This window comes from Pelophylax lessonae (genome assembly GCF_965119305.1).
Source record: "Pelophylax lessonae genome assembly, chromosome: 3".
NCBI classification, from domain to species: Eukaryota; Metazoa; Chordata; class Amphibia; order Anura; family Ranidae; genus Pelophylax; species Pelophylax lessonae.
The window spans coordinates 74,171,267-74,188,650 of NC_138770.1; the positions used below are offsets into that span (position 1 = coordinate 74,171,267).

The following is a 17,384-nucleotide window of genomic DNA, read 5'->3' on the forward strand; positions in this document are numbered from 1 at the left end:
ACTATATTACATTTTTGATTTTGGGTTTAGATATGCTTTATTATTATTTGCTTTTTTGCTGAAATTTGTTCTATTGATTTATTTGAATTGGAATTTAAAGTGTAACTCAAGCCAACATTTTTATTTTTTAGCTATGGATGGGGAAGAGTTAAAATCTCTGCCAGGTTCTTCTGTGACCCCATTTGGGGGATTTTCCTCCTGGTCTCGTGACAGTTGTACAATAAATGTCCAAACATTATCCAAACTTCTAAACCTTCCTCACTGTAGCAAAAATGTGTCTGTCACCAATACCATGTCTATATGTTTGATGTTTTGTGTCCAAGATCCAACACATGACCAAGGAAAATGACCAGAGTACAGGCCCTAATCGCTTATTATTTGTATTTGTAATACACTCTAAAAGTCTGACCTCAAAGAGGAACCAAATCATCTCATGCAACATTATCTTCAAAATATAGTACATTTGCAGTAGTTGTGCCATTTTCAATATTTAATACACAGCTCCAATATTAAACCTTTAGCTGTTGTTGCTTTTAACATTGTGTTACATTTTTGTGCAAATTGTGCTATGTATATCGTTTTGTGAGGACCTATTAGTTATAAACAAATATTGTCCGCAAAATATGGAAAAATTGAAAAGTCTGGAAGTCTTTTGATAAAAATAACCCAGTCTGTGCCCTGCAACGTTATCTACATCTTATGGTCTTCTTTATGTAGGCTAAAAAGAGCCCAGTCCCCGTTGCCATCTATATCTTAGGCCTCCATCCTTTGATGAACTGCATAATCTTTTTAACTTGAAGTTTAGTCAACTTGAAATCATCCGAAAGAATCTCCTCTGTCAACTGGACGAAGATGCTGCCGTCAATACGCTCCCTCACAAAGAATGTCACTACGTCTTCAGACAGTCCAATGAACCTGAGGGACCTTGAGACTTCCTCCACTGACAGAGCTGATAGATCAGGTGGTGGGTGCCATGCTGTAGGGTCTCCAGGGGCTCTGGGGGCACCGGGAGTGTGGGAGGAGGATGCATCTATGCTACTCCTGGATGAGATTGGTGGCACCTCAATGACACCTTGAGTAAGATAAACTCTAGTGATCCCTCCCTCTGCACCTCTTACAATGGTAGGTGATAGAGGGGACGTGCTCCTAATTACAATATTTTCAGTCTCAAAACCTTTTGCTGGTCGGGGTGGTGGAGCAGGAGATGTCCCTGATCCTCCACTTTTAAATACAGGCTCGGGAATGAATCGCAGCTCTGACCCAATGGAAGAGCAGTCCGGGGATGTGCTTTGACTATTACTGACATCGAAGGGATCCAGGACATCTGAGACGGAAGATGAAGAGGATTTAGCATGTTCGAGAGGATCTACCCACTCTCCAGAGGAAGAAGGAGTAGAGGTAAAGGCTGGGTTGGCAAAAGGGTTCAAGGCTCCAAAAGGGGCAAAGCGTTTTTGAGTTTGTGGGGGCTTCAACCTGGGGCAGCTGTAGTAAGTCTTAATAGTGGTGTCCGTGCTCAGTAGAGGGGTAGAGCGACCGCTGGCCACACTTGGACCGGTGTCCGCATAGGCCCAAGAATCTGACCAGGATGTCTGCGTGGGCTGGGCAGTGGAGGCCATGCTGTTGGACATCTGCCGGTTTGATGCATCTCCTGCCTTGCAGTCTCCCCAGGTACAAGGGTAGCAGTATAACGAATAGGAATCTGGGGAGGGTGAACAACTGCCACTACGATTTCCTGATCTGTGAAGATAAAAGAATATACATAAGGTTTACAATAAAGTGAATATAAACATACAATTACAGTAAACAAAAGTTTGTGGACACCTGACCATCACACATAAATGTGCGTGTTGGACATCCCTTTCCAAAACCATGGGTCTATAGATGTGGCCTACGAACAGATCCATTCCCCAGAGTTTGTATATGAAATACTCCCTAAATCCTTTCGGATACCAGGTAACAAAAAAGCCATCAAGAAAATACTGTTCAGGGCAAGAGACTGTAATGTAAGAAACTTCTGCCACACTCCAAAGGACTCTAAAGCCTAGTACACACGCAACGATTATCGGCCGACCGATCGTCCGTCTTTTGTCCAGAGTGGTGTTTTGTTGGTTGGAATGTGCCTAGACTGCACACGAATTTTCTCGCCCGACAAAATTCTACTTCAGAAGTAATGTCATGTGTTGGTTTGCTTTATTTGTGTTCTTTCTTCTCTGAGCATGCCCAGACTTGCTCATTAGATTTTTCCCTGTAGAAATCTGTACTGACTGCACGAAAATCGGATGTGTTTTGACGGCAGACAAAAATTTTATAGCCTGCACACCAGATTTTTTTCGGCCGAAAAGTCGGAGTCGGTTGTCGGAAGCATCATACTAACAAGTCGAAAATCGTCAGATCGGTCGTTGGACGAAAATTCCCTGCCGATTTTCGACGCGTGTGTACGAGGCTTTAGAGACTGCTGTCATATCACAAGAATCTGATAAAGACTGCCTCCAGTCACAGGGGATAGTTAGAGAACTATTTAATATGTGAGCCAAGCAAGCTTCCTTGTATGAAACAAACAGTGCACTGTACTTTAAGGAACATAAACAACTACAGGACCTTATTATTAGATACTGTTATGTACCCTTAAGCCGGCCATAGATTGTGCAATTTTCTTTCTTGCAACCGTGAGTTGCAGGAAACACAATCACTCGGTTCCCCCATCAACACAGTCAGCCTTGATGGGGGAATCCCTTTCCGGCAGAGCTATTGTGTTCTCCCATTGGGGGGAGGGGAGCGTCCTGGGCAGGAGAACATGCAGTGATTATTGCTAGCGGCCATATTCGCATGACAAATCCGACAGGCTGGTTGTACCCAAACTGATCGATCGATCAACTTGGGTGCAATCAGCCTGCCCATACATGGTTCCAATCTCAGCTAGTCCCTGCTGAATCCGGCTGAGACTTGAACCATCTTTAGCTGGCTTAAGGAACCAAGGATAGCAAGATTTTGTGTAGCAATTGTCAGGCCTGGGAGGGCCTCTCCGATCATGAGTCATGCTCAGACAAAATAATCGAAATAATGATGCAATGTGGTTTATTTACTAAAGGCAAATAGAGTTTGCACTTTGCAAGTGCAGTTGTTCTAGAGCTTAGTAGATGTTGCACCCTCCTAGATAGGTGCTAGGATAAAGGCATTATTGTGCTCCATCTGCTTATCAGAGGAGCCTGATCTGTTAGTTATGCCTGTTACGTGTGTCCAGGTGTGAGTCACTTGGTCTGAGGGAGTGTACCTACTGTATCCAATAGGGGAGCCTGTTGGACAGTGGAGGAAACCTAGCCAGTGGCAAACAGGCTTTTGTGGCAGTCCCAGTGGGAGGGCACCCTTGCAGTGCATCCTGGGATTGACCATAAAAGCTGAGGGCACATTTGACAGGGCAGTCTTTGGCAGGAAGCAGAGTCCCAAGAGGAGGGTGACGGCTGTCTCTCCTCCTGCAGTCTGAGGAAGGTGGTCACAGGCAATCAGCCTAGTGAGCCAGGTGTGGAGCTAAGCCAAAAAGGATCCTGTAAAGCTGACAGTGGAACTGCTGGCAGAGTCATCTGGGAAAAACAGTGTCCGTGAGTACCAGGGGGCTTGCCAAGGGGTCTGCCCAGGAAGGGGGATCACTCCAATGAAGTCAGAGGATAAAGGTCAGCTCACACAGCATGTCAGAGTAAAGGGGGTGCCAAGTAGAACCCTGAAGAGTAGGGGTAAAGGGGGTGTCAAGCGGGGCACTGAAGAGTGATTCACTTTACAGTTCGCTTATTAACTACTTCCCTACAGTGGCAAGGTGAAGCAGTGGCTACGCCGCATTCAACTACAGTTAGAGGTCCTGAAATTGTGCATAGTTTATCCAGTTGGAGTATCCCACTCATCCCTTCTCCTATCCCAGTTCTCAATAGAAACAACAAAACCAAATCCCCTGGACTCTTTTCTGACTGACCCAAGCACTTAGAGTACCTTGAATTACCATGTTGTTGCTATGGGTAACCCAGGGGAACCCGCTTCAAGCAGCTCCTCAGGGAGTAGTGCTACATAAATAAGGCAAAGCTCTGCAGACTTCCATCATCCAATCATGTCCAAGCAAAAATGCTGTTTTTTAAATTTTCCTTGCATGTGATTGGGTATTCTTTGTAAAGTGAAGCTCAGGAGCAACTGCTATTGGAGAGTGCAATGCACTAGTAAAGAGCACAGTCTATTAGACTTTAGTAAATTGACCCTCATATTGTTTTTTTATAAATAATCCTGCACACATACAATAACTTTAAAATAAGCATTCCAGTTTTATCTTAATCTCAGTGATGGCAGGTCCTCCTAAAGCTATGACAGAATGTGGTTTGATTTGGATGGCCAGCAGCTACTTACATGTCATGCAGCCCAGATGAGTAGTAGGAAAGGCTGGGGCTGGGTGACTGTGTATGGGATAGTTGGACTTTCGGAAGCCGTGGTGGGACAGGAGGGCTGGATGATGAAGAGAAGAGCCGGCCATCCCTTGGGGGCACTGGTGGGGCATTCAGAAGGCGACATTCATGTTTTACCTACAGGACAAAAATAAAAGCATAGAATATAGAAAAAACCCAGTGTCCCACTGGGGTCATTTTTGTTAACTTGCTGCCATGTAGACAGATCACAAAACTAGAAGAACTCTACAAAGTAAAGCCTAGTACACAGGATCAGAAAATCTTACGAAAAATAACGCTTTTTCGAATCGATCGTACGATAATCTGATCGTTGGTACACAACTTTCGAGAGTCGATTACGACAGTTTATGTGAAAATTTTCAAAGGGACAAACACAAAATTTTTTCTCATACAATACCAGATCGTACGATTTTCGTTTACTCAGTATAGTTTTCGTCTAAAGAAACAACACAAATACAATACATTACATCACTTCCGAATTTTTATTGTCGTACGAGAATTTTCGTAATTTTAGTAACCTCTTCAATTTCATATGGAGACTAGCATGCAAAAAAAAAAAAAAAATGGGGGATATATCTTCTAAGACAGTGGTTACCAGAACAAGTGTCCCCATCAGAGGATTTAAAATTCCTCTTCTAGTGACAACTCTACTGACAGCCCTGGGTCTCCTTTGCAGTAATTGTTGAGTTTTGGTGGAAGTTACTAATCAAAAGAATAATAATCACTCCATGTTTTTAACTAATCCTAATTACTTTCCTTTTTTACTACAGTGCCTTGCGAAAGTATTCGGCCCCCTTGAACTTTGCGACCTTTTGCCACATTTCAGGCTTCAAACATAAAGATATAAAACTGTAATTTTTTGTGAAGAATCAACAAGTGGGACACAATCATGAAGTGGAACGAAATTTATTGGATATTTCAAACATTTTTAACAAATAAAAAACTGAAAAATTGGGCGTGCAAAATTATTCAGCCCCTTTACTTTCAGTGCAGCAATCTCTCTCCAGAAGTTCAGTGAGGATCTCTGAATGATCCAATGTTGACCTAAATGACTAATGATGATAAATAGAATCCACCTGTGTGTAATCAAGTCTCCGTATAAATGCACCTGCACTGTGATAGTCTCAGAGGTCCGTTTAAAGCGCAGAGAGCATCATGAAGAACAAGGAACACACCAGACAGATACTGTTGTAGAGAAGTTTAAAGCCGGATTTGGATACAAAAAGATTTCCCAAGCTTTAAACATCCCAAGGAGCACTGTGCAAGCGATAATATTGGAATGGAAGAAGTATCAGACCACTTAAAATCTACGAATACCTGGCCGTCCCTCTAAACTTTCAGCTCGTACAAGGAGAAGACTGATCAGAGATGCAGCCAAGAGGCCCATGATCACTCTGGCTGAACTGCAGAGATCTACAGCTGAGGTGGGAGACTCTGTCCATAGGACAACAAACAGTCATATACTGCACAAATCTGGCCTTTATGGAAGAGTGGCAAGAAGAAAGCCATTTCTTAAAGATATCCATAAAAAGTGTAGTTTAAAGTTTGCCACTAGCCACCTGGGAGACACACCAAACGTGGAAGAAGGTGCTCTGGTCAGATGAAACCAAAATTGAACTTTTTGGCAAAAATGCAAAACGTTATGTTTGACGTAAAAGCAACACAGCTCATCACCCTGAACACACCATCCCCACTGTCAAACATGGTGGTGGCAGCATCATGGTTTGGGCCTGCTTTTCCTCAGCAGAGACAGGAAAGATGGTTAAAATTGATGGGAAGATGGATGGAGCCAAATACAGGACCATTCTGGAAGAAAACCTGATGGAGTCTGCAAAAGACCTGAGACTGGGACGGAGATTTGTCTTCCAACAAGACAATGATCCAAAACATAAAGCAAAATCTACAATGGAATGGTTCACAAATAAACATATCCAGGTGTTAGAATGGCCAAGTCAAAGTCCAGACCTGAATCCAATCGAGAATCTGTGGAATTAACTGAAATCTGCTGTTCACAAACGCTCTCCATCCAACCTCACTGAGCTCAAGCTGTTTTGCAAGGAGCAATGGGCAAAAATTTCAGTCTCTGGATGTGCAAAACTGATAGAGACATACCCCAAGCGACTTACAGCTGTAATCACAGCAAAAGGTGGCGCTATAAAGTATTAACTTAAGGGGGCTGAATAATTTTGAACGCCCAATTTTTCAGTTTTTTATTTGTTAAAAAAGTTTGAAATATCCAATAAATTTTGTTCCACTTCATGATTGTTTCCCACTTGTTGTTGATTCTTCACAAAAAATTACAGTTTTATATCTTTATGTTTGAAGCCTGAAATGTGGCAAAAGGTCGCAAAGTTCAAGGGGGCCGAATACTTTCGCAATGCACTGTACATCGTGTATAGAATATAACTGCGCTAACTATTGTGTTCAAGCAGCGACTTAAATTGCGACAAACAATCAAAAAAAAGCATGGAATGGGTAAGTCGCGCTAATGAATGATGTTGTCAAATATTTACATAAATGTCAAATCATATAAATCGTGAAGAAGTGTCCATATAGACTATTAATGGTCAACTAAATGTCCCAAAACTCAGAAAATCTTCCAAAATCTTCTACTTGAAATATGAGCCACCAGATGAGTGATCTCCTTACCAGATGGATAAAGAAAAATAGCCCTCAGAACACCAGATGAAGTGGATCTGCAGCCTCGAATCCAAAATTGAATCGGTTCCCGGATATTGTTTGCATGTGGAGAGAAATTAAATATCCATAGTGTGACACTGTATGACAATCTCTCAAACACCCAAAAAGTGAACCTTCATTATGAAAATGAAAGGAATGGCCACCACACCAGTGCAATCAACACTGCCAACGGCCAGGTGATAAGTGAATGAGACAACCCAATAGCCACCAAGAGGATAAGAACCACCACCAAACTCACTGCCTCTTACCAGAGTCTGATTAATACAGGCCAAACAAGCAATCTAAGACTTCAGTATGTGCCAAACACCATATGGAAATGGATGCAGAAATGTGAGGAGACACTCAGAGGTCTGATGATCTAGACCAAAATCACTGCCGCTTACCAGACTGTGACAGGTGACAAGCTAAGGGTCTCAAACAATCCTCTGGATACCGATATCAATTGCTCCAAGTCCAGCCGACCAAGCCAAAAAGGGAGACAAAAAGGCACTCCATAGTGTAAAATCAAACAAACTTTAATTCAAAAAAGGAGAGCAACTTACAGAAATGTAGATGGAAAAAGCGTGGATAGGATGCGAGCCGCCGGCCGGTCGGCTCCTTCGCCCGTCCTCAAACTCAAAGCAGTGACGTCAGCACGCCGCGACCGACGCACGTTTCGTCAGATATGACGTTTTCAAGGTACCTTGAAAACGTCATATCTGACGAAACGTGCGTCGGTCGCGGCGTGCTGACGTCACTGCTTTGAGTTTGAGGACGGGCGAAGGAGCCGACCGGCCGGCGGCTCGCATCCTATCCACGCTTTTTCCATCTACATTTCTGTAAGTTGCTCTCCTTTTTTGAATTAAAGTTTGTTTGGTTTTACACTATGGAGTGCCTTTTTGTCTCCCTTTTTGGCTTGGTCGGCTGGACTTGGAGCAATTGATATCGGTATCCAGAGGATTGTTTGAGACCCTTAGCTTGTCACCTGTCACAGTCTGGTAAGCGGCAGTGATTTTGGTCTAGATCATCAGACCTCTGAGTGTCTCCTCACATTTCTGCATCCATTTCCATATGGTGTTTGGCACATACCGAAGTCTTAGATTGCTTGTTTGGCCTGTATTAATCAGACTCTGGTAAGAGGCAGTGAGTTTGGTGGTGGTTCTTATCCTCTTGGTGGCTATTGGGTTGTCTCATTCACTTATCACCTGGCCGTTGGCAGTGTTGATTGCACTGGTGTGGTGGCCATTCCTTTCATTTTCATAATGAAGGTTCACTTTTTGGGTGTTTGAGAGATTGTCATACAGTGTCACACTATGGATATTTAATTTCTCTCCACATGCAAACAATATCCGGGAACCGATTCAATTTTGGATTCGAGGCTGCAGATCCACTTCATCTGGTGTTCTGAGGGCTATTTTTCTTTATCCATCTGGTAAGGAGATCACTCATCTGGTGGCTCATATTTCAAGTAGAAGATTTTGGAAGATTTTCTGAGTTTTGGGACATTTAGTTGACCATTAATAGTCTATATGGACACTTCTTCACGATTTATATGATTTGACATTTATGTAAATATTTGACAACATCATTCATTAGCGCGACTTACCCATTCCATACTGTACATTGTGTGGCTTGTCTATATCCACAGTGTGATTACAACACTTGCACAAAACATTCAAACTTTTATGAAAAAAAAATATCTAGTTGGTAGCCTTGAAATGATTCTCTAAAGGCCTGTCCTTTAACACAGGTGCATTACTACAAAACAAGTTGGTGAGCAAATGTATGTAAAATGTATATCATACGTCTATCAAAAATTCGATGCCTCAGGTATAAGACTAGGAAAAAAAAAAACAATTCTGTACTTACTGCTTCGGATTTTGGGGGTACTGGTGGAGGTGCTTCTGTCTTTACTTCATTAATAGCTAAGGCTGGTGGAGGTGGTGAACATGACTTGCTCTCAAGAGGAGATGGGGAGGTCACAAAGGAGATAAGGTCATGTTGGGTCTTGTTGCCACTCTCTAGCCCAACAGGCTTGCTGCTGGGCTCAGAGTAATTTTCAACATTCTGGTTTGTCCAAAGTTCTTCATAGGGTATCTCCAGCTGTTCCTGAGTCCTAAAATCATGTTCCACCCAATCTGGTGTCATATACTCCCGATCTAAGTCTGAGTTGTCAGATGAGGATCCCAGTCCCTGGCGTAGGGCCTCTCGACAATCCTGGGGACTGGTATCATTGGAGATTGTCCCGCTGTAAACACACAAGGATAAGCGTTGTAGGCCCTGACTCAGCTCTTCACGGGTGTAGTTTATTGAGCCAGCTGAGAAACCTTGTAAGCAAACCCGTATCTTACGCGGGCTGGCGCATTCCTCACCAAAATCAGTCTTTGTCTCTCGAACAGCCTTGGAATACTCATCTGGGTTAAACTTCTGTTCCTGACAGTAAAGAGCACAGTCTTTTACCAACTTGTCAAAATGGGGATCTCCACAAAGAAGACCCTCAGGGAGTGAAAAACGGGGCATGTCTGTGAGCAGCAAGAAATGGAAGGGGTTGACCTCTTCCTTACGTAGAAGACAACAAAGAACCACAGTTTTGGAGATAATGCTGACCAGCTTGTACCTATGACCTTCACGGATAATGTGATGGTCATAGGGGTTGCGAGGAGGGCGAGTAGGCACTATGACGTTAACAGGCAGACGAACCTTCTCAATAATACTCCGGATGGTGTGTTCACCCTCCTGCATCTGCAGCTCCAATGGGCTCCTGGTGCTGAAACTTCCCTTGCACTGGAATGGAAGGCTTAGGCTCTCATTTGTTCGATGGTTCATGCATATCAAGCAGGGCATTTTACCTTTCACCTGTTTGCCCAGTGTGCCAGTCTTGCCGAGTTTCTTCAAGATGGTGTTAAAACGGGACTTTTCCTTTACCGTCTTAGCGCACAGGATCTCTGCTTGACCCATGAGAGTCAGCTCATCTCCTGTGTGTAGTGTGAAGTTATATACCTCACTGTCCTCGCTAAACTCCCCAGACACCACCTGGAAAGAAAAGAAATAGAAAAGATAAAAAAAACCTCCAAAAATATTTTTCTGTTTGAAACTCAAATTTGAGTATTGTGACAACCTCTAGGAGGTTAGGTTATAGGTTAGGTGAAAGCAAAATTCCTTGTACATATTAAAAAAATACAACCCTTTTAACCAGTTATGCACCAGTTTAGAAAATGATTAATTGGTCTATATACTGTATAAATGTTTTCACGTAAGATTCACACAGCTTTTTCCCAGTATTCACACATTTTTCTAATTTAATCCAGTTAGGAAAATTAGTTAATCATTGGTGATAAATATGTGAATCTTGTGTGAGTTATGAATAGACCCTAAGGGGTTGATTTACTAAAACTGGAGAGTGCAAAATCTGGTGCAGCTCTGCATAGAGACCAATCAGCTTCCAGGGTAAAGCTCAAAGTGGTTCAAAGGGCTGAAGGTTTTTACCTTTTTTTTGCATGAAGGTAAAAAACCTTCTGTGTGCAGTGCTCTCCCCCCCCCTCCCCATCCCCCCGATCTTTACCTGAGTGTCCTCCGATCCAGTGATGTTCATGATAGCCTGGACTGTATGTGGACTCTTCCTCCTCATTGGCTGAGACAGCAGTAGAAGCCCATAGGCCGAGACAGCAGTGGGAGTCCTTTGGACATCAATGTATCTCTATGTAAAAACGGATGACAGCGGATGATCATCAGTTAACATCCGTTTTCATCCGCTTCCGTCAATGTCCGTTTTTTTGAACGGATGAAGGCCCTATTTTTCATCCGTCAAAAAAACGGATCAGACGAAAAACGGATGTAAACGGATGACAACGGATGAAAACGGATGACAACGGATGAAAAACGGATGACAACGGATGAAAAATGGATAACAACTGACGAAAAACGGATGAAAAACGGATAACAACTGATGAAAAACGGATGACAACTGTCGAAAAACGGATGAAAAATGGATGAAAAACAGATGACAAATGGATGAAAAACGGATGGAAAACTGATACATTTGACGTGACTGAACTGATGAACTGAACGGACCGTATGTGAAAGGGGCCTTAGTATCACTTTACTGAACAAGCTGGAGTTAGAAGCTGATTGGCTACCATGCACAGCTGCACAAGATTTTGCACTCTCCAGTTTTAGTAAACCAACCTCTAACTGTACAGCTAGAATCATTACCATACTTTAACCATTTGCCGCCCAGCATATGTACACTATATTACCAAAAGTATTGTGATGCCTGCCTTTACACACCCATATGAACTTAATGGCATCCCAGTCTTAGTCTGTAGGGTTCAATATTGAGTTGGCCCACCCTATGCAGCTATAACAGCTTCAACTCTTCTGGGAAGGCTGTCCACAAGGTTTAGGAGTGTGTCTATGGGAATATTTGACCATTCTTCCAGAAGCGCATTTGAGAGGTCAGGCACTGATGTGAAGAAGAAGGCCTGGCTCACAGTCTCCATTCTAATTCATCCTAAAGGTGTTCTATTGGGTTCAGGTGCAGGACAGTCAAGTTCCCCCACCCCAAACTCGCTCATCCATGTGTTTATGGACCTTGCTTTGTACACTGGTCCAAATCATTTGATGGAGGGGGGATTATGGTGTGGGGTTGTTTTTCAGGGGTTGGGCTTGGCCCCTTAGTTCCAGTGAAGGGAACACTTAAGGTGTCAGCATACCAAGACATTTTGGACAATTTCATGCTTCCAACTTTCTGGGAAGAGTTTAGGAATATGGCCCCTTCCTGTTCCAACATGACTGCGCACCAATGCACAAAGCAAGGTCCATAAAGACATGGATGAGTGAGTTTGGGGTAGAGGAACTTGACTGGCCTGCAAAAAGTCCTGACCACAACCTGATAAAACACCTTTGGGATGAATTAGAGTGGAGACTGCGAGCCAGGCCTTCTCGTTCAAAATCAGTGCCTGACCTCATAAATGCTCTTCTGGAAGAATGGTCAAACATTCCCACAGACACACTCCTAAACCTTGTGGACAATCTTCCCAGAAGAGTTGAAGCTGTTATGGCTGAAAAGGGTGGGCCAACTCAAAATTGAACCCTATGGACTAAGACTCGGATGCCATTAAAGGTCATGTGTGTGTAAAGTCAGGCGTCCCAAAACTTTTGGTAATATTGTGTATATATACGTCTTGGACAGCAAGTGATTAAACCAAGATCATGGCTGCAACTATCACAGCTTTCATGTAAAATTGGTCTGGGCAGCTGTGATTACTTTTACATCACTGTGGAGCCTCCCCCTCCTGCTGCCCTTCTCAGGCTCTCCCATTCCACCAGAGGAGCCAAGGACTGCTGTAAGTGGTTAGGTCAGCTGCCCACAGAGGAGATGAAGATACATTCATTCCCTGATCTCCTCTGTGATGAATTAAGCTGGAAGTGATCAAGATTTCGTCACTTTTGGTTTCAGAGCTGTCTTTCTCTGGCCATTAAAGCCATGGAAGCAGCTGATCTAACAGATCTGTGTTGGATCAGCTGCCTTGGAAGGTAGGGGAGACATCAGGGGTCTAATAGACCCCTGATGTCTCCATAAAGAGTACCTATCACTGTCCAAAGCTATCACGAAGGGGCTTGTTTACACCTTTGTAATAGCAATAAAATTAATTTAAAAAAGTGTAAAAAAATACATTGAAATAAAATTAAAAAAAAATCTAAAAGCACTGCAGTCCTCCTGTGCTTACACACAAATGCAAACGCACACACACGTAGGTCCGGCATGCATGTGTAAAGTGTAAAAGCAAATGGCCACACATGTTACAGTGAGAGCAATTATTCTACTGCCATAGCTTAACTCTAAATGAATGGAATCTGGGGGAGAGGAGCACCTAAAGCATCCCCCTTGATCCGGACATGGTAACAGAGATGGTATAGCTGTAAAAACCTTACACAGATGCCATTCCATTGCCACTCTGTCCAAAAACGAAAAAAATGTTGGGGCTGCCACTTGGAGGTGCCTATGCTGCTATGGCACCAGCAGCGTTCTGTGGTGGTAATGGCCATAAATTTGATTTAACAATTGCTTTTACAGGACTACCGTACGACAATTAGGCCACAATTTACGTTGCTCATTCTCCTCGTGGGCTCACACACCTAAACACACACACATATCCTTGCAGGCTTTCCAACTTCTGACCTTGACACTGAAGGTGATGGCTTCCATGACGAACACTCGGTCTGGAAAGACGCTTGCCACCTCTTCTACACTGTTGAAATACTGCACAGGTTCCCGCACATCCCGGTCCTGATCCAACAGCTTGAACTTTCCTGAAGAATCAGAGAGGAGAGAATCTGGTTAAGGATTAAAGGAAAAAAAGAAAATTTCTCTTCAAATGTTATAACATAAGTTGCCTGGCTAGAAGGTCTTCTGAGTGTTGCTACTGTCATCGTTCCATATGCTGTAGGATTATAGTATGCTAAGGTGGGGTTGGTGAACTTCACTGTCCTTCAAATACTGCGGATTCTTGGCCTGTAGAGTTTCCCTTTCTATGTTTGGTCATTCCATTCATTTGTTGAGAGGTTTTTTTTTGTCTTCCCATTGTATAGGTCCCCATTAGATAAGTTCCCCTCTATTCCTGTTGCACAGACAACACAAATGTTTGGATTTCCCCTTACTTTCTGTATGACAATCACCACCAGGACAAATAGAGAAGGCACATTTCCCCAGTTGGGGCAGCATTAATAAGACAACAGGGCTTCTCAGCCCTCCAAACACTTAGAAAGTTTTTTGCTTTTGATACACTTTAGGCAACATCCCTAGTCTAAGAAGAAAAGTTATTTTCATGAACCTCTTCTAGCCTGAGAGACCTTATCACACAATTTTCAGCAATTGTAAGACTAGAGAATAATAAAGGCAGCCCCGATGGGTCCTGTGACCCCCTCATCAATTGTCATTTTAGGTTTATTTTAGCATGTCAATGCAGAGAGCATTGATAGAAACCAATCTGAAGCATTGAAGGGTTAAAGTGAACCTGTAGTTTTTCAATGGAGGGTAAAGTGACAGGTTCTCTAAGATCTCCCCTTCTCCAGCAGTTCATACATACCTTCCTGTGTAAGGGCCAAGTTGGACTTAGAGCTTTCTCAGGTCTCTAGACTCTCTCCACACCCTAATGTAAAGGCCAAGTTAGACTTGGAGCTTTCTCAGGTCTCTAGACTCTCTTCACACCCTAATGTAAAGGCCAAGTTAGACTTGGAGCTTTCTCAGGTCTCTAGACTCTCTCCACACCCTAATGTAAAGGCCAAGTTAGACTTGGAGCTTTCTCAGGTCTCTAGACTCTCTCCACACCCTAATGTAAAGGCCAAGTTAGACTTGGAGCTTTCTCAGGTCTCTAGACTCTCTTCACACCCTAATGTAAAGGCCAAGTTAGACTTGGAGCTTTCTCAGGTCTCTAGACTCTCTCCACACCCTAATGTAAGGGCCAAGTTAGACTTGGAGCTTTCTCAGGTCTCTAGACTCTCTCCACACCCTAATGTAAGGGCCAAGTTAGACTTGGAGCTTTCTCAGGTCTCTAGACTCTCTCCGCACCCTAATGTAAAGGCCAAGTTAGACTTGGAGCTTTCTCAGGACTCTAGACTCTCTCCACACCCTAATGTAAGGGCCAAGTTGGACTTGGAGCTTTCTCAGGTCTCTAGACTCTCTCCACACCCTAATGTAAGGGCCAAGTTAGACTTGGAGCTTTCTCAGGTCTCTAGACTCTCTCCACACCCTAATGTAAGGGCCAAGTTAGACTTGGAGCTTTCTCAGGTCTCTAGACTCTCTCCACACCCTAATGTAAGGGCCAAGTTAGACTTGGAGCTTTCTCAGGTCTCTAGACTCTCTCCACACCCTAATGTAAGGGCCAAGTTAGACTTGGAGCTTTCTCAGGTCTCTAGACTCTCTCCGCACCCTAATGTAAAGGCCAAGTTAGACTTGGAGCTTTCTCAGGACTCTAGACTCTCTCCACACCCTAATGTAAGGGCCAAGTTGGACTTGGAGCTTTCTCAGGTCTCTAGACTCTCTCCACACCCTAATGTAAGGGCCAAGTTAGACTTGGAGCTTTCTCAGGTCTCTAGACTCTCTCCACACCCTAATGTAAGGGCCAAGTTAGACTTGGAGCTTTCTCAGGTCTCTAGACTCTCTCCACACCCTAATGTAAGGGCCAAGTTAGACTTGGAGCTTTCTCAGGTCTCTAGACTCTCTCCACACCCTAATGTAAGGGCCAAGTTGGACTTGGAGCTTTCTCAGGTCTCTAGACTCTCTCCACACCCTAATGTAAGGGCCAAGTTAGACTTGGAGCTTTCTCAGGTCTCTAGACTCTCTCCACACCCTAATGTAAGGGCCAAGTTGCACTTGGAGCTTTCTCAGGTCTCTAGACTCTCTCCACACCCTAATGTAAAGGCCAAGTTAGACTTGGAGCTTTCTCAGGTCTCTTGATTCTCTCCACACCCTAATGTAAGGGCCAAGTTAGACTTGGAGCCTTCTCAGGTCTCTTGATTCTCTCCACACCCTAATGTAAGGGCCAAGTTAGACTTGGAGCTTTCTCAGGTCTCTAGACTCTCTCCACACCCTAATGTAAAGGCCAAGTTGGACTTGGAGCTTTTTCAGGTCTCTTGATTCTCTCCACACCCTAATGTAAGGGCCAAGTTAGACTTGGAGCTTTCTCAGGTCTCTAGACTCTCTCCACACCCTAATGTAAAGGCCAAGTTAGACTTGGAGCTTTCTCATTTCTCTAGACTTTCTTCACACCCTAATGTGACAGTGCTGGGCCAATTAACCACTGCTTTCATGATAACTTGGTCCCAGACACACAGGACACTGATCCCTTGTATTTACACATACAAAACAATGAATGGAAAAGTGGGGAAGTGTAGGAAAGTTGAGTATGTGCTGCTAGGGAAGGGGGGTGGTTAGTGACCCCATTGTTTGTCCTGCATTGGCAAAGCACCGGTTCACTTTAAGCACCTGTAGACTGGCTATTGCTGTAGGGTGCTTTAATGGCCTCATAAAAGTTGCTTGCCGGATCCTTTGTAAATGCTTGGTGACATTTTTGGTGCACCTTACTATTGCCATATACAGGTGCATCTCAAAAAATGAGAATATCATCAAAAAGTTAATTTATTTCAGTAATTAAATTAAAAAAGTGAAACTCATATTTTATATAGATGCGTTACACACAGAGTGATATATTTCATGCATTCCTTTCTGTTAATTTTGATGATTATGGCTTACAGCTAGTGACACCCCAAATTCAGTATCTCAGAAAATTAGTCTGGAGGAAGAGTGGAGAGCTTTAGAATCCACGTTGCCATGAGGTCCAGTGTGACGTCTCCACAGTCAGTGATGATTTGGGGAGCCATGTCATCTGCTGGAGTTGGTCCACCGTATTTTATCAAGTCCAAAGTCAGTGCAGCCCTCTACCAGGAAATTCTAGAGCACTTCATGCTTCCCTCTGCTGACCAGCTTTATGGAGATGCTGATTTCATTTTCCAGCAGGACTTGACACCTGCCCACACTGCCAAATGTACCAATAACTGGTTTATTGATCATGGTATCACTGATTGACAAAGAAAAATGCCTGACCTAAACCCCATAGAGAATCTGTGGGGTATTGTCAAGAGGAAGATGAGAGACACCAGACCCAACAATGCAGATTTGCTGAAACCCACTGTCAAAGAAACCTGGGCTTCCATAACACCTCAGCAGTGTCACAGGCTGATTGCCTCCATGCCACGTCACATTGATGCAGTAACTCATGCAAAAGGAGCCCTGACCCAAGTATTGAGTGCTGTATATTGAGTATATTGATATACTGTACATGGACAAACATTTCAGTAAGCCAACATTTCTGTATTATAAAGCCTTTTTTTTGTTATTGGTCTTATGTAATATTCTAATTTTCTGAGATACTGAATTTTGGGTTTTCACCAGCTGTAAGCCATAATCATCAAAATTAAAAGAAAGACATGCTTGAAATATATCACTCTGTGTGTAACACATATATATAAAATATAGGAGTTTCACATTTTGAATCGAATTACTGAAATAAACGAACTTGTTGATGATAATCTAATTTTATGAGATTCACCTGTAAAATAAAACAATGGGTAGGGGAGCAGCATTTATAAATGGCGCTGCAGGATGCCTATTGAATGCCTTTGATTGAGCTGTCTTTAGATAGTGCAGATCACAGACAGAATACATAGAGCCAATCTGGGGGGCTCTGTGCCTTATGTTTCCTGTAA

The 17,384-nt window shown here is 43.3% G+C and overlaps 1 protein-coding gene across 2 annotated transcripts in view; it reads right to left on the reverse strand.

Moving 5' to 3' along the window:
- Positions 1-239: 239 nt before the first annotated feature.
- GAREM2 (GRB2 associated regulator of MAPK1 subtype 2) overlaps positions 240-17,384 on the reverse strand; it is a 207,370-nt gene continuing 190,225 nt past the window's right edge. The window contains exons 3-6 of one of the 2 annotated variants that reach the window (XM_082251146.1): positions 13,300-13,430; positions 8,988-10,151; positions 4,384-4,556; positions 240-1,737 (exon numbers count right to left, since the gene is read on the reverse strand). In XM_082251146.1, the coding sequence (XP_082107272.1) occupies positions 747-1,737; positions 4,384-4,556; positions 8,988-10,151; positions 13,300-13,430 (2,459 nt within the window). In that variant the 3' untranslated portion in view covers positions 240-746. Of the gene's footprint in view, positions 1,738-4,383; positions 4,557-8,987; positions 10,152-13,256; positions 13,431-17,384 lie in introns of those variants that run through there. The other variant, XM_082251147.1, reaches the window with a different exon arrangement.